The sequence below is a fragment of the Varroa jacobsoni genome, unplaced genomic scaffold (genome assembly GCF_002532875.2).
Source record: "Varroa jacobsoni isolate VJ856 unplaced genomic scaffold, vjacob_1.0 contig01198, whole genome shotgun sequence".
NCBI lineage: Eukaryota > Metazoa > Arthropoda > Arachnida > Mesostigmata > Varroidae > Varroa > Varroa jacobsoni.
In genome coordinates, this window is record NW_019214594.1 from 54283 (window position 1) to 77282 (window position 23000).

Consider the following 23000-nt stretch of genomic DNA (forward strand, 5'->3'; position numbering starts at 1 on the left):
AAAGTCTGGCATTTACAAGTTACTCAGCAATATTTTCCTTTTTTCTTGCTTCAACACAGATATGTTTAACGCAGCTGATTCCGGACCTTCGAATCGGCTATCCTTACACCTACTATGGCCCACTATTATTCGTTCTTTCTGTGACATTAATCCGTGAGGCGATTGACGACCATCGTCGGTACCGACGGGATATTGAGATCAACTCTCGGAAGTACAAGAAACTCACAACGGATGGGGTCGTTGATGTGCATTCGGCGCACATCAAAGGTGAGGTTAAGCCTAGCATCTCTGTTGATACGAACATATGGTAACCCAGTAATACGTTCGCTTCCATTGAAGTCCTACGCAATCATTTCGTCATTTACGACCACCAGGTCTGTCTTCCGCATTAGGTTGAAGGTAGAGAATGTCTGCAAAAATGCTTGTCTTTAGAGGTAACTATAAAATGTTGTATCAGTGCATACATGTTTCCGTGTAGATCTTGTATAGCTGTCCCAGTGCGATTAATTACATTATTGCATTGTTATTTTTATAATTTTTCGACTATATAGTCTCCGATCTGATCATCGTTGAGAAAAATCAAACAGTCCCGGCTGATATGGTTTTTCTACGGACAACAGAAAAGAACGGCACATGCTTCATTCGAACAGACCAGCTTGACGGAGAAACCGATTGGAAATTGCGACTTGCCGTGCCTACAACGCAGCGACTGGAAATGACTGAGGTAAACAAATTAAATCGTTGGCGGTGGTTGAACGAATGAGGTTGCGCTCACTTTCTAATTATTCACCGTCGTATATACATACGTAAACCGTCGACGTGAATACTAGAGTAAGCAGAAAGTACGAGTTTTGAGATTGTAACGAATCGTAATAGTCAATCATTTAATTGGCTACGTTATGTTTTAGCAATTGGTGGAGTTAGATGCGTCAATATATGCAGAAGAGCCCAAGCGCGCTATCCACCATTTTGAAGGAACCTTCACCCGGCACGATCGTGATCAGCATGAAGAGTCGCTTGCCGTCGAGAATACACTCTGGGCAAACACCGTTGTTGCTTCCGGAACAGCTGTCGGGTTCGTACCTATATATATTCAAGAATGACGCCCAGACTCAATACCGCTTTTTGTGTATAGTAATAACCATAAAGGACAAAAAGGCTACTTTTTAATTAAACCTCTCTTCATAGTCCTTTAGCAGATTAAGATATAAGCAAAATGCCCTGCCTCATTGTAGCAATTATTTAAGGGCTGTTCGTATCTTACAGACATGCTATTTGTTGTGAGCTTGTAATAACTAATTGATAACTATGATGTTTGAATTTTATTTTTAGTTGCGTGATCTATACCGGTGTTGAAACCCGTTCAATGATGAACAACAATGAGTCTCGCTCGAAGATTGGATTGCTTGACGACGAAATCAACTCTCTCACCAAGGTAAAATTCAGCGAAGTCCCAACTTGCGAGATGCAGTGATCAAATATAAAATAGCCTACTTCATTTAATCACCACCTTTTTCCTGTCCGTCTAGCATATTGTAATGCGTAGTAAGGAGTGTAAATGTAATGGGGCGCTATTTTGTGTTTCGCTTACAGGTTTGCGTAGCAGCCGTTGTAGTGCTGGCTTTGGTAATGGTTATTCTGAAAGGATTTGATGGCCCTTGGTGGAACTATTTGATTCGATACATCCTTCTCTTCTCGTATATCGTACCGATTTCATTGCGGGTCAACCTGGACATTGGCAAAATCTGTTATGCATATATGATTCAGGCTGACAGTCGCATCCCCCAGACAGTCGTACGATCGAGTACCATTCCTGAGGAGCTTGGTAGAATCAATTATTTACTTTCGGATAAAACAGGAACACTCACTAAAAACGAAATGATTTTTAAGCGGTTACATGTCGGTGATCAGGTACGTTTTCCACAGGCTGTACCTAAAAGGCGAATCAGCATCAAAAAACATCCATTAACATTACCGTTAAAATATTTCCAAAGTATTTTATGTACCTTATAGCTAAGAGTCAAATATATCAATTTTACGTTTGCATTGTATGTTAACCTGAATTTATTACTTGACGATTACAATTCATAATAATAATAGGCCTAAACTGTATCTGACAGGGCTATGGATCCGAGGGTTTCGACGAAATCCGCACAGTTCTGGCTCAGTGGTACGATCCGACAGGTAATCGAGAAATCCAGCTCCTACAGCAGCCGTCTACGTCGAGGGTGACTAAAAAGAGCAAGGCACTCAAGGTGAGTGTATATATATACATGCTTGCATCAGAAATAGATTTTTTCAAATACTTCGATTTGCGGATTTTTTTTTCGGATTGTGATGGTTTATAATACATTCATAGCGTTGTGTATTGTCGAATGATTTCGTATCAACCTTAACCTAACATTTGGCGGTGTATTTCTTTTTGGGACTCCGCCGCTGCATCTCAAAGGTACATGATGCCGTGTGGTCATTAGCGTTATGCCACAACGTTACGCCCGTCTTCGACAACAATAACTCCTCATCGAACGGCAACTCGAGCAGTCCTACTCAGGACACGACGCTGCTGGACCAGCACCACATTAGTACAGGTAGATCTATGTCGTTGACCACGAAGTGTAGCTTGGAGTTTTCATACAGTAGGGGAGTTTATTATAGAACTTTGGCTGGAAAAAGTGAGCTGTTACCCGGAGCTGTTACCGCCACATACTCCACTAAAAGCATTCGCTGCGTAGCAGTCCGCTGGACTCATCATTTTTTTGTTGATTTCAAAGACAAACGGCACTCTAATGTGACAGCAAATAAAGCACTAGAATAGAAAGGCTACTAATGCGTAAACGTACCAAATACAAAACACAATTTATATCAATTTAAATTAACATCGACAGTAGTGTGCATAATATAAGAGTGTGAATTTTATTGCCACTACTTTGACTACTGCCAGCTAAGTTTGGCGAGCAAAGTGGCATTAAGACTCTACACTGGATATATTATTATATATATTTATTGTTATTTTTAATAGGCAAATCAACTCATTCTATTGGTATTGACGACATCTCTCCGTTAGACTCGTCATCCTCGTCATCGACTCCGCTACGCAGCCCTGTTTCGAATTTCGGCAGCGTGGATGCATGTGACCGACAATCGGTGGTATACCAGGTGGGTTAACTTGCGCTTAAATAATTAATAGTAATAATAATAATAATAACAATAGTACTACCGATATAGTTCTTAACGTGAAGGATAAAATACCAGTCCTTTTTAATACGGTTCCAGTTTCTAGATAGCACACAATAGTTACTCTACTGAGGTATGATAATATCGTGAACTCTTTGTTAAATTCAAGTCATACTGATCTTTATAACTTAGCCACACCAAGCCAATTGGTAAACACCTTCTACATGACATTCCATCACACTTCAGAATTTCTTCCGGTTCCTTATACTGCTGTCGATAAGCACAGGGACTTATAAGGCTTGGCTCAGCGATTGAAAACACCGGTAGTAAAACTCAATATTCGAAAGTGCTTACTGCCTTTGATCGTGCGGTCAAGAAAGCTGGAAGCATTTTTCTCTTCTACTACCGTTTGGCGCTTTATCGATCCATGGACAGCACAAAAATTCTTCCTTCTGGAGTTAGTGACAGAGGCAATAAATACACTGATAGTACTGATATTTCAAAATGCTCTGCCTTACACTTTGCTATTATTGCCACCAAACGCAAGGCGGTCTTTCATTAGTCATACTCTTAATGCTTGAAGGATTTTTCTGATTACTACACTTAGTTACTAGTACCCACTCTTGGTTCCTAATATCAGTGCTACTCAACTGGTCTAAAATGAGCAAAAATCTTAAGGCGGAATACAACGATTCTGCTCTATCCGTTCCACTTAACCTTATTGAACTTAACATGTGCTGTTTGGCCTGGCCGATAGAACTGTTTAACTAGTTCTTAACTTATTTCCACCAGCTCTTCCCGGCTTTTGAAAATCGTATTTGCAAAAGTAAGCGGCTAAAAAGTGAGTTTTTGTCTTAGCGCCTAGTAACAATAACGTCCTAACTCTCCAAATTTTTTGAAACATGCATGAAACAACTACTGTTGAAACGTTCTGCTTCGCATATACTTATGAACACGGTTGTTGTTCAGAGTACTCAACAGAGATTAGTCTGTGGACGATATGATAAAATCTTTTCTGGTGAGTGGCAATATTGTAATTTGTGTATATCTTGATCAGCTGTATTGACCATGACATACCTATCAAAAGTCTTTCTTACATGGGCCTTACTGTAGAACGGTGTCAATGGCTCCGTAGTTATATACAAGGAATATTTTTAAATTAAATTCACTGGGGTGCTTATACCCCCTGCGCTCCGTTTCACTGAACGTATTTGATGAAACAGTTCTGATTCTATTTCTATCTTTGTTGTAAGTTAACCTGCTTCTCTAGAATGGAAACATATTTCCCATAATTATTACTGGAACACTTTTGGACCTCAAATCTATTTATTACAAGTACTCTGTCGCTCAAAAAAATAAACACTGACTGAAATTTACAGTTAATTGGAGCGCGAACTGCTCAAAATGTATTTTCAAATAACTTCAACCCATACTTATAATTTAAATTATATATACTGGTATGACTTTACCTTCTATATTTTCCACTTTTTTATTACCGTTCATATATTTATATATATATATATGTTTATATTTATTACTTATTATTATATTATAATATATTATATTATATTAATGTATATTTATTACTGTTTATCAGTTTTAAGATAACAAGATTTCTTTATGGCATTAGAATACCCTATCTAATAATAAATCACGTTCCTTCATTCACTCACTTGTCCTCTGTAGGCATCCTCACCAGACGAGGTAGCATTGGTGCAGTGGACGGAGAGTGTTGGCTTAACATTAGTGTTCCGTGACATCACGCAGATGAAGCTAAAAACTCCTCACGGCAATACGCTAACTTATACGATACTAGAGACATTCCCATTCACATCCGAGCGCAAGAGAATGGGCATTATCGTCCGAGAAGAGAGCACAGGGCAGATCACATTCCTTATGAAGGGTATGATTTCTCTCTCGGAAGCTATTAATACACACATAAAAAGAAAATATTTTTACTCAGAGAACAACGTTTTTAATTAGTCAACAAAAACAGGCAAGAAATGGCTCCTAGGCGTATGTGTCGCAAGATTTACAATAATAATTTCTAAGTACAAAGCTGTTAGGCCTAGTCGTTATTAAGCAGTTCGGTTAATGCTCAGTAGTCCAATTGATTTGTCGTAATTGATATTTCTATGTGCTTTCTGATGTTTGTTTCTACTATACTGCAAACTGCTAGGCGCTGATATGATAATGTCGCAAATTGTCCAGTATAATGATTGGCTTGAGGAGGAGTGTGATAATTTGGCGCGTGAAGGCCTTCGCACGCTCGTTGTGGCTAAGAAAGAGCTCTCAGAGGAGATGTTTGCCGAGTTTCAGACGCGCCTGCACAAAGCCAAAGTGGCTATGCAAGACAGACAGGACCGTGTCAACGAAGTCCTGATGAGTCTTGAAAAAGATCTCGAGCTTGTGTGTCTCACAGGTAAAGTAATAAGTACACTCGTACTAGCGTACGGGCGAACATAAGCAAACCGTGAACAATGTTTTACTCACTGCTAAAGCTGCTATAACGCAAACTAGAAACAAACATTAGTAGCTTCTGAAATTTCCAACATTTTACTTGTTATTAAGGTAATTACGGTGCTTTCATGTCTATACTAGCTAATACAAATTATTATTTTATTGTTCTTAGATGTACAGGTCAAGTGGACAGTTGTTGGAGTGGCCTCTAGAATTTGCCATTTTTCTAAAGTATACATTCATTAAACCACGTTTCAATACTTAGGTGTTGAGGACCAACTACAGAACGAGGTAAAGCCAACCCTTGAACTTCTTTCAAATGCTGGCGTGAAGGTGTGGATGCTCACAGGTGATAAATTAGAGACGGCGACGTCGATAGCAAAGTCGTCGCGTCTTGTTAGCAAGATGCAGGAGGTACATGTGTTTGACACGGTTACCGATCGAACAGAGGCACATGAGGAAATGAACTCGTTCCGAAAGAAGAACGATGCGGCGTTAGTGATTTCCGGCGACTCTCTTGAGGTCAGTAGATGTCGACTTGATGAACGCGGTTGATATGCGTTAGCATAAACGATTACTAAGGATTAAGCAAGTCAGTCAGTTCGAGTTAAATCGCATTAAAAAGTAATGGTAGGTAAAATAAACTTTTTCTTTACTGTTTCATTTATCTGATACAAGATATACATTTCTTAGTACTTAACACGTTCACCTCTGAGTATGACTAGCTATCTGAGCATGGGCAACCTACCATAAAAATGTCGATTTTTGACAACGCATGGTAAGACAACTTTGGAATTCAACTTGCGATCGAATGGTAGGATAAACGAACTTTTTGATGAATATTTCTCATACTAGTGGTTACCTTGATGAAGAAGGCGTAACCATTTCTCTAAACAGTGGAACCTTGCTTCCTTTCTGCTGTGCCTTTTAGGTGTGTCTGCGTTATTACGCAGCGGAATTTATGGAGTTGGCGTGCGCATGTCCAGCCGTTGTGTGCTGCCGATGTTCGCCTACGCAGAAGGCCCAGGTTGTGGAACTCATAAAGAAACATACCGGCAAACGGACGGCAGCAATTGGCGACGGCGGAAATGACGTCTCCATGATTCAGGTCGACAAATGTTTTGTTTATCGCGGTGTTTATTACCATTTATATATCTATATCGATTTTTCAATAGATTGCAACATTTTAGGATCCCTTATATTTTGTGGTAAGGGATATTTCTCATTGTAACATTTTTGTATATGTTGCTTCTTATGTGTAACAATTACTGGTAGCAACTTTTGTGTGGGCGTGCATGTCACAGCGCTGTAACAACTTTGATCTATAGCAGCAGACTCAAGTTGCTATTTACAGCTCTGTATGTAGTTCTCTGTAAATAAATTCTGTTCAGACTGAACAGTGTGAAGACAATTAGAACAAGCAATGCAATTGCTTGGAAAAAATCGCTTGTTTCGTCTTGAGTGTTTGTTTATTCCTGTAAAAGTAGGGATGTTGCGCTCAGTCGTAGCATAAACTATAGTCGAACCAATAATCATTGATTTGATACATGATCTCATTAATAGGCGGCAGACGCTGGCATTGGTATTGTTGGCAAGGAGGGCCGACAGGCGTCACTGGCAGCCGATTTTTCGATCACACAGTTTTCGCACGTGTCCCGTCTATTACTCGTGCACGGACGGTACAGCTACAAGAGATCAGCTGCCCTATCGCAGTTCATTATCCATCGAGGCCTTATTATCTCGGTCATGCAGGTACGTAGAATATTTCATTTGAATCTTTAAAGAATATGATACATATTGGGTATATAAGCCAAAACACATATTCAGCCATAAGTCTTTTTTCATACCCCGGTTTGGAAACCCATATTTTTCTAAATAATAACGATATACTACACTATTACATAAACGAAATCATCATTTTGATGAGTAAGCTGTATGTATCGATCAAATAACGTTTTTTGTCTAATTTTTTGCTTTTCTATGGTTGTAGGCGGTGTTTAGTTCAGTGTTCTATTTTGCCTCAGTGGCGTTATATCAGGGTTTCCTGATGGTTGGGTATGCGACGGTCTACACCATGTTTCCTGTCTTTTCACTTGTCCTCGACAAGGACGTTACCCCGGAAACGGCGCTTACGTATCCCGAGCTATATAAAGAAATGGGCAAAGGACGATCATTGTCATACAAGACATTCTTTATCTGGGTGCTCGTCTCAATTTACCAAGGTAAGAACCGCATTTGTTTCGGAATTGTGCTCTTGAAAAGCTTAATAAAGTTGTTAGCTATCTAGCTACTGCCGAAATTTGCACTTCAAAATTAAGAACAATTGAACTTGAACAAACAGAGAAATGTAAAATACCTATTTCTACATAATAGAACTTTAATATATCGAGTAAATCCATCAGCATTTATCTATATTTACCTGCAAGTGAATTATAAGTGAAATGTGTGTTATACTTAGTAGTCAACCATATATTTTTTATATCGCCTATTCTCCATCGATTTTAATTCGAGTTTAAGAACTTAATTGTCGTTTCTAACTATCCCGCTTTACGCAAATTGCGATATCAAATAAGAGAGCCTATATGTCAAAACGGTAAATGCTTATCTTCCACCATTGATGATTTGAATGGCTTCATAGGAGCAATCATTATGTACGGAGCTTTGGTATTGTTCGAGGATGAGTTTATACACATCGTCGCCATCTCCTTTACTGCCCTGATTCTTACTGAACTCCTAATGGTTGCGTTGACAATTCGGACGTGGCATTGGTTCATGTTGGCGGCAGAATTGTTGTCTTTGGGCATCTACGTTGCATCGCTTTTCTTCCTTAAGGAATCATTTGGTAAGTGTTTGCAGCAGAACAGCATGATGCATAAACAAATATAAAAGAAGGAAAATCAAGTAAGTTTTTGTTTATTGAAACTAACTACAGGCATCTCGTAGAAAATTTTCCATGATCGAATTCTGGAAGTCCAGTAACTTCACCTTAGTAAATACCGAGAAAATGCTTCTGTTTAGTATGTTTTTGTCTTTATTACATTAAGGACTTTCGGCATCTAGCTTTTCGTACAATTCGTGCAAAATTGCTATTAACTACTCTAATATGGCGTTAATTACTATGGTTCGATTCTGGAAATTTCAAGATGTAGCAGCAACGCATCCGAAGGGTCGTTGCGCACTGTACAGATGGGGTAGAGGATATACTTCTGCCAAACTTCTAGTTTATGGGCTCCACATTAATAAATGAAGTATTTTTTGCAGGCAGTAAAGTACATTAAATATGCCTGCATGCTCGGCTTTAATTTGATATCACGTAATATACTATTACCTGAAAGGTGGTGTTAACTCCTGTAACTATCTTTTATTTCCTGGGACGTTTTTGGCGAGAATTTATTATTTTTATGCGTTTTGTTGTAATGTGTGCCCACCAATAAGCCCATTTATTGGTAATGGCTTGGTTCATTATTCATTTTTTATCGACAAATTAAAAGTAACAGGCCTAAGAGAGTTTCTTGAGTTTTATTTTTTAACTCCTGCAGCTATTTCTACGGTGCGATCAAGTCCTCGAAATGATTTTTTCGATACACCATGAAGGACTTGTACTGAAATGTCTAGTCGCGGCAGATTTTGTCGTACTTTTCTAGGATTTTTTCAACAGACTTTTAAAACGGCATAATAATCGCATGTTATAGTAACTATTTGCCAACGCTTTTATTTAAACCAGTGATAAACGCGTGCTTATCACAAAGCATTCAAAGAGATGCACATTAACTAGTCGAATTGCGTTGGGTTTCTTTTTTATTGAAGTTGTTGAAACGAGAAATAGAATAGAACAGCGCCATGGTGACAAAACACCACATACTATTGATTATCAAAATCATATAAAGACGCTATGAGGCACAACTAAGGGTCATCATCATCTTATTTTTGAATACTAAGCGACAAATTCTCAGTTATTCTGCAAACGCAGAAAATATTCTTGTTATTAATTAAGTTTATAGTTAGTAACTACTAATGGTATTTTAATATCCTCATAGCTGTATTGCATAATTTTTAAAAACACTCGATCACTAGGTTAATTTATCGTATTGTAACCCGCTTGCGGCCCTCTAACAGTAGTGTAAGTCTGTAATTATCAAGAGCTACACATTATGCTACTGAAGTACTTGCACTAATGTATTTTGCCTGGAATGTTTTATATATATATATATAAGCGTTGTTTTTTTCTTGAATGACTACAGCCTGTTTTAAATTCATTGCTTTTTTTAATTGTCGTGACATTTTTACTCGCACAAAAACACCTGCGGTACTCGCATTCAGTTTGATGATTGATTCCTTTATACTTGATGCCTATATCTTTGATAGCTTATCACTTTTATTGAGTGGTTTAGTTATCAAAACTTGCTCCATGAGAATTTCCTCGTGCTCCCTGCTGTCCGATCTCTTCCCAGCTGTGGTTTAATATTTATAGGGCAGGAAAATTTAGATCACAAAAAAAACCTTCACTTGCTTTCTCACCTGTGTGATCGAGCCCATCGAACCCTTTCCCCTACTGGCCCACGCTCCCAAGGGCGAAATTCTACTTCAACATAGCCTGGCTTTCGGCTCACGAACAGTCGCTAAAACGAGGCGTGCCTTTCATTTTGTCTGTATTTTCGGCATCAATTTTTGCTAAGTTTCCTCGATTCGGGTAAGTTGTCTCTTTTTCTGGTATTTCTCATCATCAATATATCACATACGGATGCGCAGTATTGTATATTGTTTCACTTTTTTTGGTAGTGATTCGTATCGCATACAGTTCGCTTATATTGATCATGAATTGCTCGCACGCGACGCTGAACATATCAAGAAGCTTAGAATGTTTTTACGCTCTGTGCTAGCTTATAATATAGAAGTGCACACGCTAAATAAATCATAAATGGAGTTCTCATAAAAAAAACACTTAGTGGCTGCCTAATGTGGACGGTTAAGGTTGACTCCTAGCGATATTTGAGCAGAATATAGAGTCCTGAGGAATAAAACGGCGTTATTTGTAGTCACAGGTATTCTCTTAAGAAACAATTGAGTTCTTATTGCCTGAACTGTGGTGTAAATTTCCTCTGAATAGAGAGCTGTTGTGGCCAAATGTGTAATTATTTTTCTTAACGTACCGAAAACTAATCGTCACAAAAACCCGAGCGACGACAGATCACACATTTTTGTTGATCGTTCACTTAGTTACGATCGTTCACGATGCGAAGTTATTGCAGTTGGCGTTAGCAAAGATTGTAAATGGACTGATTTTAGTACGTGCGTACTGGCTAGACATGTCTAATACTCAGAAAACACGTTTGAGGTATTGAATTATCTGCCAAACCCTTCTGTTGTGTCAAAACGTACGCCGTTTTACCTTTAATAATTTTCTCTTTTGCTACGTGTATCTGACTGTGCAAAATCCAATGAAAGTATGCTTGGAAGTATTTGAATGTTCAGTGTTGATGTACAGTGAATTTGTATTTGTTGTTTTTTGTCCCAACAGAATAAATTTTCATTGTATGCGTATATTCAAATTTAGTTCAAGTACGTACCATACATAATCAAAATGGTACAGTTCAATTAAATACATGTGGGCATTTTTAAGGTCATTTTTTAAGCCATTCGATAAATTCTAACTGCAAATAAGTTTATCAAAGTTACAGCTATTACAGTAAACAAATAATGGAACTCCTATATAGAGGAGTTAGAGAACGTATGTACCATACATGATAAGCGTTATATTTATGGATTGTATCAACGCTTGAATATTATGACAGCTGACATGTAACAATATGCACCTTTTATTTAGCAAACATATTTTCAAACAAATTAAAATGATAATCATCTTGGTATGCCATTCAGTGTAGGTAATAAGGCAAGCAGAGTATTTGGTTTTATCTTTCTCGGTATCGTAACTCATTAAATATTGTTATGGTATGATGTAACTTTCAGATAAAAACTTCATTCAGAGCGGCGATTTTATTTTCAAGGTCGTCTGTGTTACGCTACTGTCTTGCGTTCCCTTGGTTCTGTTGAAGTACATGCACAAGAAAGTGGCACCGCCCTCATACTCGAAGCTGTCATAATACGAGGATAATCACCAATACAACTTCATCATCACCCTAACGGCTTGTCAGCATTTTGCGCCTTGACAAATTCTCACGCGAGGGCTGGAAAAAGTGAACGCCATACAGCCATAACAACTATACATAAAAAAAATTCTGAAGTGGCAAGAAGGAGGAGCTATTCTGTGGCGTTTAAAACGAAAGTACATTTTCCTATAAACTTTGAACTATTATTAGCAAAGATGGCATCGGCAAACATTTGGTAGCATGATCGACGCAAACTAAGAACAGGAAAGATTACAACATTTATCATCCAGTGCTCTCGCAGAAGTTGTATAGCATTACCGGTTATTAAAATGCCGTGTACCATGCTACGAGTGATGTTTTCTTTTAGTTGGTTTTAAATGCGATGGCGAACCCATAATCTGTATGGAAAAATGGAACTTGGATGTGATGCTGTAAAGTGGCTCAGGTTCTCTAGGCGGTTTGTGTTACAAATACAACCGCCCTTTGTAACTCAGCCGCCGAATACCGTAAATGAATAAAAAAATGTCATTGACCAACATATGCAAATGGTGGTAGGTAAATTATTTTCGCGTAAATTAGTTTTTTCTTAAAAACCTTTTACGCCACGAAGAACCTTCTGGCTGTCCTAACTGAAAAGATTACATCCACGGATTTTGAAAATTTCACGGAATGTTCAGTATTATAAATGTTTCTTTCAGATTTTAGTCCTTTAGATTAAGGTACGCCCGTCTCAATATAAACAACTTTTTTACAAAGGCAATGAAAAAAGATCGTTAGCATGCAGTATTCGAGCCAAATCGTCAAACGTCTTACTACTTAACGGAAATACCCAAAATGACTAGCCTTCGTCTGTTTGAAAATGCGAGTGGTCTTAAAAATATTTACATAATACAAATATAAGTGTGCGGAAAGTGGATGCGAATTTAATCACAATGCCAGCTATGTGAAAAAGATCCTTGTCCGGTTTTATGGCTGCCCTATTTGTCTCTAAGTCCCTTGACACAGCTTGATAGATTGTCTTACTGTTGCCATCTTTTCTGTTCTAGTTCTAGGAATTATATGCGTACAGCGTATAAAATAAGCTTTAACTTCGGTTAAATGTATACAAGTTAAAAAAGTGGGTTAAGATGTTGTAACGTTAGTCAGCAATGGGTGATACAAGTTGCCAACTAATTGTTTTACAAAGAAAAATGTTTTACGATTTCCTTTGGAATTTATTAAATACAACTGGCAAAAGTGAAACGACCTATTACATTGCTGTTTAGCAGATTTAGTCCAGACTGTACAAACTGAATTAAAGGTGAGAAGAAAACGCTCTTGGCTGTTCCTACTATGTGAACAAGTCATCGGAATTACCTCTAAAGTATAGCATTAAGAACCTGCTTCCCTTGGAAGTTCTAGTAGGGTGAGTTTTACTAAACTGATCTGGAATTTCCCAAAGAGGGTTACGAAACGCCAAGGTAACAATTGGCCAACGCTGAAAGTTGAATCAAGGATGGGAGCATGTTTATAGCTACCATGGCAACAAACTTAGAGACGCGCATGAGCTATCCCGACCAAACCGCCTGATTCTTCAAAATTCTTCTGCGCTGTGGATGTCGAGAACGTTTACCCCAACATTTTGAAAACATTTGTCCACCTTTCTCTGTTCTACAGTATTGGGCCAGCATTTATTCCAATAACCTTTCCATTTCCATTGTTTAAAATGCCAAATAATTGTCGTTTATATCAAGGCGTTTGTTGTATGCAGGCGATGACGGTTTTAGTTACTACTGTTTGTCTGATGAAGACAAGTTATGCTGTAGTATATGTCCAGTTGATCAAGATGGGTTTTTTGTCAGAGACTTACAATTTTAGTAAATAGTTCAAGTAAAAGCATGACACGCTGTACAATGGAAGTGCTACGAAATGAAATAATCTTTATTCGAAATGGCAGGTAAAGAGACAAACGAAATCGCGTAGAAGCGAACTAAACGGAGGCTTTCGGACTGTTCCATGCATGAGTGTACGAGAATTATGTTCGAAGACAAATCAATCTAAGAGATATCTTGGAAGAAAATGATGATATAGTGTGTGAAATAATTATATACACGAAATAGAAAATATGCTCTAGATATGGCCTAATTAGATATTTACAAAGTATTTCTTATAATTTATTGTCGCTTATATTTGCCGAAGGTTCATTAGTGTGCACAGAATCTTAAAAATTACAAGTTTAAAGCTTGTGTGGAAATATTATAATTTTGGCATATTCGATTTGCGGGAAAAAAAAAAAACTTTAGTCATCGGTTTACTCGTAGCTCTGTGTTCCTTCAGTTTTGTTCGTTTATTTTACATATTGCTGCCACAAAAAATATATTTTTCAGAAATTTCAATATAAACAATGGCTTTAGTGCAATTTTGTATGTAATAACTTGTTCGAGAAAGCAGTCTGTGTACATTTTTGAGAAACTACGAGTAGCCAATGATTTAATAGCAAACACCATTTAAAATTTACTGTTATGAGAAGATTTTATAAGGATATTGACTAAACTCCTTAATAGGTACGCCAATCCTTACCGAAGACTATTAATGTCGAAAAGTTATTTTTTTGAATGAATAATATTACTTTGCAGGTAGAACGATTGTTCAGTTTAGCAATGGTTAATCCATATGAGCAACTGCGCAAAGAAGAGATAAGCTAAGATTAGCATGATTTTTTATATAACTTATTGCTCTAGACAGAAATAACTAATTAAATTTAAACAAACCAAATAATTCCACGTGGAGGATTAAAAACGCATAAGTAGACAACTACTACCTATCAATGTCAACATGACAGCACTGACGTCAATTATGAGAATATATAAAGCAGAAATCATGTTAACTAACATCGGATTAAAAACAAACATGAGGTTAAGCAGGAGAGAATACTTGTAAATAAAGATTCGTGTGATATTATGCATATATATAATATATATATATATATACACACGTATATATATATATATATATATATATATATATATATATATATATATATATATATATTAGCCAGTTTGTTCAAATTTTATGGTGTTTTCAACTCATTAGTTATAGATTCGCTCTATGATAGCTTACTATTACAGATAGTATCGTAAGTATCACGAACATCCTCGGCTAAGTTAGCTGTTGGCTGTCTTTTAATGCAAAAAGAAGATTTGGAGAAAGCAATACCAATTCAAGCCCAATTTAAGTCGCACGGGTATTTCGAGCACTTCGCAACCGTAACAAGAGTATAACCTTATGAAGGCGATTTAAGTTCTATGTTATCAAATTTATAGATTCTACTGTGTAAGCCTTAGCTAAGGATAGTATACGAAAATGTAGTACATACTCGAGTTTCGAAAACCAGCAAGGCCTTCATTTGATATATATCAAATAATTTAGTTAGGGCAGCTTTCGTTGGCGACTTGTAACAAATAATTGCGGTGTTAGAGGATTTATTGTTATAATTTTATTCTAATTAGCTGACAATCCTGCGTTCTATGCTTTTTGTATAGTTAGTGACTTCTGTGGACAATGGCTTCGATAGATTGCACAGATCCTTGATCACATGTTGTATATGTGTATAGAATGATGTTTAAATCGGCCACGCCTTTTTTGCTGCTTCTTTCCTTTGTTGCAGATGCGGATTTTCTCAAATCTCCAGAATTCCACTACAAGGTCGTATTAGTTACAATTGTATCCTGTCTTCCGCTTTACGTGCTCAAGTATCTCCACCGGAAGGTAGCGCCCACATCACTTACCAAGCTACAGCAGTGAAGTGAAATGACCACAAACGTTTGCTGTCTGTGTTTTGCCAGCAGTTGCGAATGTACTGATCGCATAGTGCAAAATGGCCACGCACATCCGAGAAAAGCAGGGCAGGACCGTCGATATAGGAGCTATGTAATACTGGATATCCAAGATAAATCTAGAGCGACAGGGCGTTGCTAGGAGGAAATGAGTATAGCTTAGAATCAAAACAATCAATTGAAGACATGCTACTCAAGGGCAGAAAAGGGGCAGAAGTCATGAAGGGACCTGGATTTGCCGCTATAGGTGACAAAAGTATAGTCGAACTCGAAACGACAATGACAATGATGATAATAGAAAAGAAACGACGTGACCTTTAAAGATTATGCATAGAATTAAATACTATATGTATTGAGCGACTAGCAGCCAATCCCATGCTTTCTAAATACTATCCCCATGTAAAATATAATTAATATGTAAGTATTAGTATATAGAGATAGGAAAAAAAAAAAAACTATATATTTTTTTTCTATTTGTGGTATGCGAGACATAAATGCGACTGCAAGCTATATTTGAGAGAGGAAAAATATCAACTGAGAAAATCCAGCAATATGCAAATAGCAACATGAATGATCATATCGATATCTAACAATAATATAGTAGTAATGAACTATAATAGCGCTACGTGCCTTGTTGCAACTTTATTTTAGAAACATATATATATATATACATAGACAGTTGATACTAAAGATAGTCGATAAGAAGCGAAAGCTGTGTGTCATCAATGAAAAGAATAGGTGGATAATGAGTTGAATTCCGCTGAAATGAGGCAGTTGTCAACACATTTCGTGATGTGAAAACAGAAAGCTTTAGAAAAATTGAACACGGCATCTGTCTAGTGAATTGTTACGGAGACGTCGCCTGGTGTATTTGACGTACGAGCAGCGAAAAGGTAGCTAAAAAATCACTGGAGGGCCTACAAGTAAGCAGATGTATTGAGAATGCTATTAAAAAAAATTGATTCTCACATTATGAGCCAGCAGTAGGCAATAGAAAAACATAATCATACTAATTGAGTCGCAGTGATTATACCTGCTGTTATTATACTGAAAATCGTCGTATGTTGATTGTTATTACACTAGTTTTTAATATAACTGATACAAGTAATAATATATATATATATATATATATATATTATTGCTTATATAAATAGGTAATGCGCAAAGAACTGGCAAAATAGAGGCAGAAACATAGGGATCAATCTGCCGGAAGAAATTTAATGAAATATTGGCAGCAAGCCGTCCAAATAAAGAGTGAAATCTCTTGATAGTGTGAAACGTTAGGCATCGGCTACGAACCGAAGAGAAAAAAATAATTATAAGTGAGAATAAAGTATATTGTGATAACTGTTTTCATCTAGGCGACTGTACTTATGCGAAACAGCTTATTGCCATCTCCAATAGGTTATCTAATCTTCACCAGACCTTGTAGTCAAGCTATAGCAGTATCCAATTCTTGTATGTACCGTATTGGCAAAGAATTTTCGTCCCTATACTAGATGCATATTTCGTTTCGTTCAGTTAGTTATTCAGCTTCCTTCAGCTTATTATGCCAAAGAAGTTCTATAATCAATCTCTTCATAAGCAATCTTTACCAGTCATGAACTAAAGGAAAATATTTTCTATTTTTACGCCCGGAGCTGGCTCAATATTTCCTAGGACGTCTGAGCTCTAGTACCGAGCGAACGTGTCTACCTCACGAGATTTGTTTCATATTTCTAGCGTTCGTAGGCAGCATTGCCTACCATAACATCGTCGAAGCGAAATCAATCAGTTTCGATTGAGGACGGCGTCAGCGGTACCCATAAACAAAGATCATAAAAAATGCATCTCCCTCTACAGTTGCCTATAAGAGATTGTTTGAAGTAAATATAAAGAAGGAAGTAGTTGCAATAACATTACCATGCTGACAAAGATAGCAACTATTCTAGTTGACTCGACAGACATCTTGAAATCTATCGTTGCTGAAATGTTGTACGACGTATCGTGGATCTGAGATGCGCTACAATGGGCAAGTTCTCTGGGTTGTGTTGCATAAACGTCCTGCATGTTGTGATACCTTAAACAGGAATATACGTGAAGTCAGATCAACAGGGTTGTGCCGCGGCTTACTGCGTTGCGTGTACACAGGGCGTTGTAAAAGCTTAGTACGAGGCCTACGGTTTGTCGATTCTGCTGGAAATATTTTGTGCGTCCTTCTATTATGTCCTTGCTTTGTCAGTTCACTCTCAATTTGTTTTGTCTTCATTCTTCTTTTGCGAAATAGCGTTGAAATATGGCGAGGGACCTAAAAGCTTAAGGAATTGAGGTGGTCCTACGCCTGTTAACCTGTCAATCTAGTTTTAAAATATAGTCCATCTGCGTTGTATGACAGCGGCGGCTTTGTCTATATCACGCATACTATTGCACGACTTCGGTTCGGTTTTCGCCTATTAACTGCTGGACTCTCTGACTTCAGTGAGTTTGTTGGCTTTGTGATTACTTTTAGGCGTAAAGAATGAAGCCTGATGCGAATCATATCGATTAATTTAAGAATAGAAAAGGCTCATAATATTGAAAAGGCTTGCAAGAACGAACATTGACGAGGCTCGCGGTGCCCTTTGAGCGCAAAGGGACGGCGAAAAAAATATCCCGAGAAGACAGGTCGAAATATCTGTTCACATCGTGAAGTGTGCTGAGGATCGTTCCGTATGTAGTGAGATTGTGCCAAATAGTTCGTATGCTGTCATAGTACTGACTTCATCCTAACAGAAAACGATAATTTTTTAATTATCATTAAATTTATGTGTGTACTAAAACGCCGGTGTTTCCACAGTTCGTAAAGCTGCGATACATGTTAACTTCCTTAGATTTCGTGACAGCGGATTATTATTGTTTGATGCCAAATATTTAATTGCAAGCATTGCTACAAATTTGTCAGCTATGAAAAGCGAATGATATATTTCTTAGTCGTCAGTTACCCACAGCGTGTGATCGGGCTCCACCAGAAACATTTTCATTTATAACGCACACAATGGTTTTGACTAAACTGCGTAATGTAAAATAAAACAATCTTTAATGCTGGACGGAATCATAATCGTGAAGTTTTAAAGCCTCTGCAGAGGTTCAGTGATTTTTGCGCGTTCTTCTTGTCAATTTAACAGTTGCATAATATAATCTCAACTGATTTCCGTAGAATCGCAGGTCTTATTTCTTACTGTTGAGGCAGAGTATTCTAGCCATTATAGAAGAAAACGATCAACCACAAAACTTGTGCGTTTCCGCAGAAACGCAAAAACACTTTTTGCAGCATGTAATTGAAATCACTCCATCAACACCGACGCCAGTAGAGGACAGGTGATCGTCACAGGGCTACGCTTTTACTTAGTTAATAGTTGGACAAAGGACAAATCGTAGAAAACAGTAAGTGGATGTACGTAAAGGTGATACTTGTGCATAGACGAGGTAGGTATGCATTAGGGTGTCGCGAATGTATGGAAACGTGCCTTTGAAAATTTCAGTCCATTTGTTTAACTATCTCTGTTAGATAAATGATTTATTTATAATATAATTATATATACTATAACTTATAAGCTATTATTTAGCTAAGAAATTCAATTTTTTCGATGCATTGAGCAGAAGTACCTCGCCCAAATATGATACGCGTACGACATTTACAAACGATTGACCTTTGGGCATGTAAATGAAAAATTTAAACTTTACCATTGGTAGAAAGGCAACTATTTAAAGTATTTTTTATATATTTTATCACCTATATACTATTAAGACTGTCTGTTTACTTGATTCTTCTTCGATTAAAATTTATTTCTTTAAGTGGTCGGATATTGTTGCGTTCCTAAAGTTTCATCGCAAGTAGAGCTACGATCTATAAGCTGCGTAGAGTACGGTCCATAACGCCACACATTCAGTGGAAATGGTCAAATACCCATTGAAATAAAGATGTCTTTTTTTTATTACTTTTTGAACGAATTTCTGGAAAGTATCGATTGTTGTGGCGGCTAATATGGCGAAAATTGCAGTTGTTTTTTTCCGAAAATACTCTGAGATGTTTTTTGAGGAAAAATAATAAGATAATCGGAAACGATTTTTTACGCAAAGTATTATTTTGCTGATGCCAGTTCCTAGCACCCATCAGTAAATGTGAGATGAGTAATTTCAACACATTTTCCTATCGCTCAAATTTAATTGTTAGCCTGAAAAAAGACCAAAAACCAAATGCGGTAGTTTTTTTTTCGCTGAAACAATATTAAGGTTATTATTTTTTTTACATGAAAGCTTATGTAAGGCATATTTACTGGTATCAATCAAAAGCTCGATAAGCTAAATCGAAATACGATACGTATACTTAATTTTAGGTTTCGGGTGGTAAATGCCGTTTGAAAAGCCAGAATTGACGTGCTATTCCGTTTGAGAAAAGCTTCTCTAAATTCCAGATGATAGATATTGACCAGCTGAGTATTTTTGAATGAAAACTGCGGAAACCCTATTGCTCGTATATGTTTGCCTAAGTAAGATTGGAATAAAAATGTACTTTAAGAGGTTCTTTAAGCGAATTCTTAATAGATGTTGATATTGTTGTTGAGGCGGCGAACGTGAAATTGACCTTTGTGAAAAAACAAAGAAAAAAATCTTAAATAAATGTTTGTAAATATTTATTATCAAAAGAAATTTAACAAAATATTAAATAATCCACTATTTTTGATGATGTCCCGAGAACAAAATTAGGACATTTGAAAAAGTTAGATATATCTATATATTTCGTGGAATGTGTTGCTGCTGATTATAAAGAAAAAACGAAGGTAAAAAGCCCTTAAGCCTTGGTGACGTCAAAATTAATCATCATCTTCTGAAATGAAAAATGATAAAAGAAGCTACATTTTAATGAAGCCCCAAAAACGAAATTAACAGATCAGTTGACTCTACCAATGGCAACCGTTTATTAGAAGTGAACTGAAGGCCGGCTAAATTCTCATGAGTCCGCTAGAGGACGGCCGAAGCTCTGGAAACGGAATCAGTTAGCCAGTACTAAAAACTTTGTGATCACATTGCAGAAGTAGAGAAAATCAACACATTACGAATACAGAGTAGCCTGAATACTCTGGCCAACACATGAGATCAGGATGCAGGACTAACTAGAAAAGGGGTAATGGTTTAGACAGCGGCCTGATTACGACAGGATAACCGTTAGTGTGTACTTGACCTACAGCGTTTGATAGCCGTAGACGAATCTGATAAAATAAATAAATCAATGACAAAACAGGCCTGGAACGGAACTCGTGGGGTCGTCCAGTAAAATTCAAATCCCCCTTTAGCTAAAATATGAGAACATTATGTCGATACAAACTGCTCATAATCCAAAATCGGTGCGTTTGATATCCTTGACATAGCTACTATTCAATACGAACTCACTAAGCGATGTATAGGTTAAGATGATTTCAGCATCAGATTTTAAAGTCTGTCATTTAAGTAAGTCGTGGAGCGGTCGATACACAAAGGAATCACTATTTTGTATCGCCCAAAAACGTCAACGATACATTTTTGTTTGTCGAACTAACTAATTATTGCTCACTTTAGCTCATACATAGTAGTACATGTCTTCAAGTAGCTGTTATAAAGGAAGAATTGCAACTACTCGGAATTAGAAACATTTTTTTTTTCAAATCTATTTGATAGGTGAATTGGACTTCGGATATCCTGGCAGGTGTTCCGGCACTCCGAAAAAGCACGGTACCCTTATCGGCATACATATTGCGTTTATAGATAGTGTTATGAATGTCCTGCTAGCTCACTATAACAGGCTATTCATAATAGAGCATTATGCAATCTGAAACATGCTTCCCAGAACCAGTTCAGAAAAATTCAGGGCATATTATTATAGATAAACATTATATTTCGATGTGGAATATCTGTATGCAAAACAGTTACGTTCGCTAATATGTCTTAAACATAATTTCGATAAGAAAAGGTACAAATGCCATAGAAAAGTAAATTTGTCGTATAGTTGCTCAACTAGGGTTAGAAATACAGTTGATGGATTCATTTAAGAAAGCATAAATTGAAGATAGAAAAAAAACTATACAGTTTCAGAGAGATTCGAATTCGTTCCGGGCTTAGTTGTATCGGTCAGTTAGCAGTGTTCCATCCATCCGTAAGACCATCCATTAGCCTTCTTTCGAGCAAGTTAGCTGGTATTTTCTGGGTATAACTGTTTACCAAAAGCTCTCGCGTCCCTTGTTTACTGTTCCAGGGTCCCCATCTGTGGGAGGATAAAATTCGAAACACTGAGGGCGACGAAGTTGCTTTTTCCAGTCACGAAAATTTACTTGTCAGTTGAATCAGGGTTGCACGAAATCTCCAGGCATTAAAATGGGTAAATTTTCTAACTATTTCGTTCATAAAATATGTACACCTTCATGGCAAGTATATTTCGATAACACATCTGACGCTGAATTAATACAAAAGTGTTGTTATCAGTCAATTTGTTGCAAGACGAACAGTTTCAGCATAATAGAGGATCTTGCTATTCTTTATATGAGTTTAAATCACATAATGTCGACATCTTTTAATAGCAGGAGTATAGACAGACCAATAATTAGCGACTTTATTTACAATGTTTTTAGGGGGCACAGTCCATAATTGACCCCCCTGTCAGCGTTCTGATCCTTAAAGTTTTACAAGTTTGAGCATGTTGGCTTCAAAGGGGTTCTCGCAAAAAGCAAATATTCAGTTTAGCCCCCGCAGATACACGACCATGTTATAGAGGCTGAACTTTGAACCTGTCACAATATATTATATAATAATAATCGATTTACCACTCTGGATCGACTTTGCAAAAAAAAAGGCCACTGTTTATTATGATAACAAATTTCAAGTGTTTCTCTGTGAGGAACCCCTGGGACAAGGCATCATTTTATCTAATTAGATTGGTAAGCGCACAGGGTCGTCTACAACAGGCTACCTGAGAACGGTTCCTACGACTTAAGCTTAGTTTCGTCATGTTAATGAGAGAGTAAACAAGACATTAGCTTATTTTGTGATAAATAATCATTGTCGTCTATTTACACTTTTGTCACGTACAAATGCAAATTAAATATAGAATAATATAGTATGGTTTTGAAACAGACGACATGATGAATAGAGAGAACATCTATAGGATACGCTTTTCATACACACGAATGCCACATATATGTATGTGTTCTTTTTTTTTATTAAGGTAAATTTAGCTAGGAAACACGACATATCATATTATAGCTTCAACGGGGCTAATCATAGCGCCATAAGGGACTTTAGGAAGAGAAAAGTGGAAAGCCGCAAGACGCATCGCATCACCGCCTAGTAGGGGCCATTTGCACCCCCTCCCTCCTGCAAAAAAAGCCGGCACAACCGAAATATTGCTAGTCGTATGAAAGTATAACATAGGCCAACTGTAACCCCATAAAAGAAC

General features: G+C 37.3%; 1 protein-coding gene across 10 annotated transcripts in view; it reads left to right on the forward strand.

The window, feature by feature from the left end:
- LOC111271873 (putative phospholipid-transporting ATPase IIA) overlaps positions 1 to 16916 on the forward strand; it is a 33541-nt gene extending 16625 nt beyond the window's left edge. For 6 of the 10 annotated variants that reach the window (XM_022852889.2, XM_022852892.2, XM_022852896.2 and 3 more), the window contains exons 5-20: positions 60 to 267; positions 552 to 724; positions 909 to 1075; positions 1333 to 1435; positions 1594 to 1911; positions 2121 to 2255; positions 2450 to 2588; positions 3020 to 3156; positions 4861 to 5077; positions 5354 to 5596; positions 5900 to 6156; positions 6566 to 6742; positions 7198 to 7386; positions 7625 to 7856; positions 8273 to 8476; positions 15388 to 16916. In XM_022852889.2, the coding sequence (XP_022708624.1) occupies positions 60 to 267; positions 552 to 724; positions 909 to 1075; positions 1333 to 1435; positions 1594 to 1911; positions 2121 to 2255; positions 2450 to 2588; positions 3020 to 3156; positions 4861 to 5077; positions 5354 to 5596; positions 5900 to 6156; positions 6566 to 6742; positions 7198 to 7386; positions 7625 to 7856; positions 8273 to 8476; positions 15388 to 15524 (3036 nt within the window). In that variant the 3' untranslated portion in view covers positions 15525 to 16916. Of the gene's footprint in view, positions 1 to 59; positions 268 to 551; positions 725 to 908; positions 1076 to 1332; positions 1436 to 1593; positions 1912 to 2120; positions 2256 to 2449; positions 2589 to 3019; positions 3157 to 4860; positions 5078 to 5353; positions 5597 to 5899; positions 6157 to 6565; positions 6743 to 7197; positions 7387 to 7624; positions 7857 to 8272; positions 8477 to 10085; positions 10325 to 11601; positions 12288 to 15387 lie in introns of those variants that run through there. The other 4 variants (XR_002687187.2, XM_022852894.2, XM_022852893.2 and 1 more) reach the window with 4 other exon arrangements.
- Positions 16917 to 23000: the final 6084 nt, after the last annotated feature.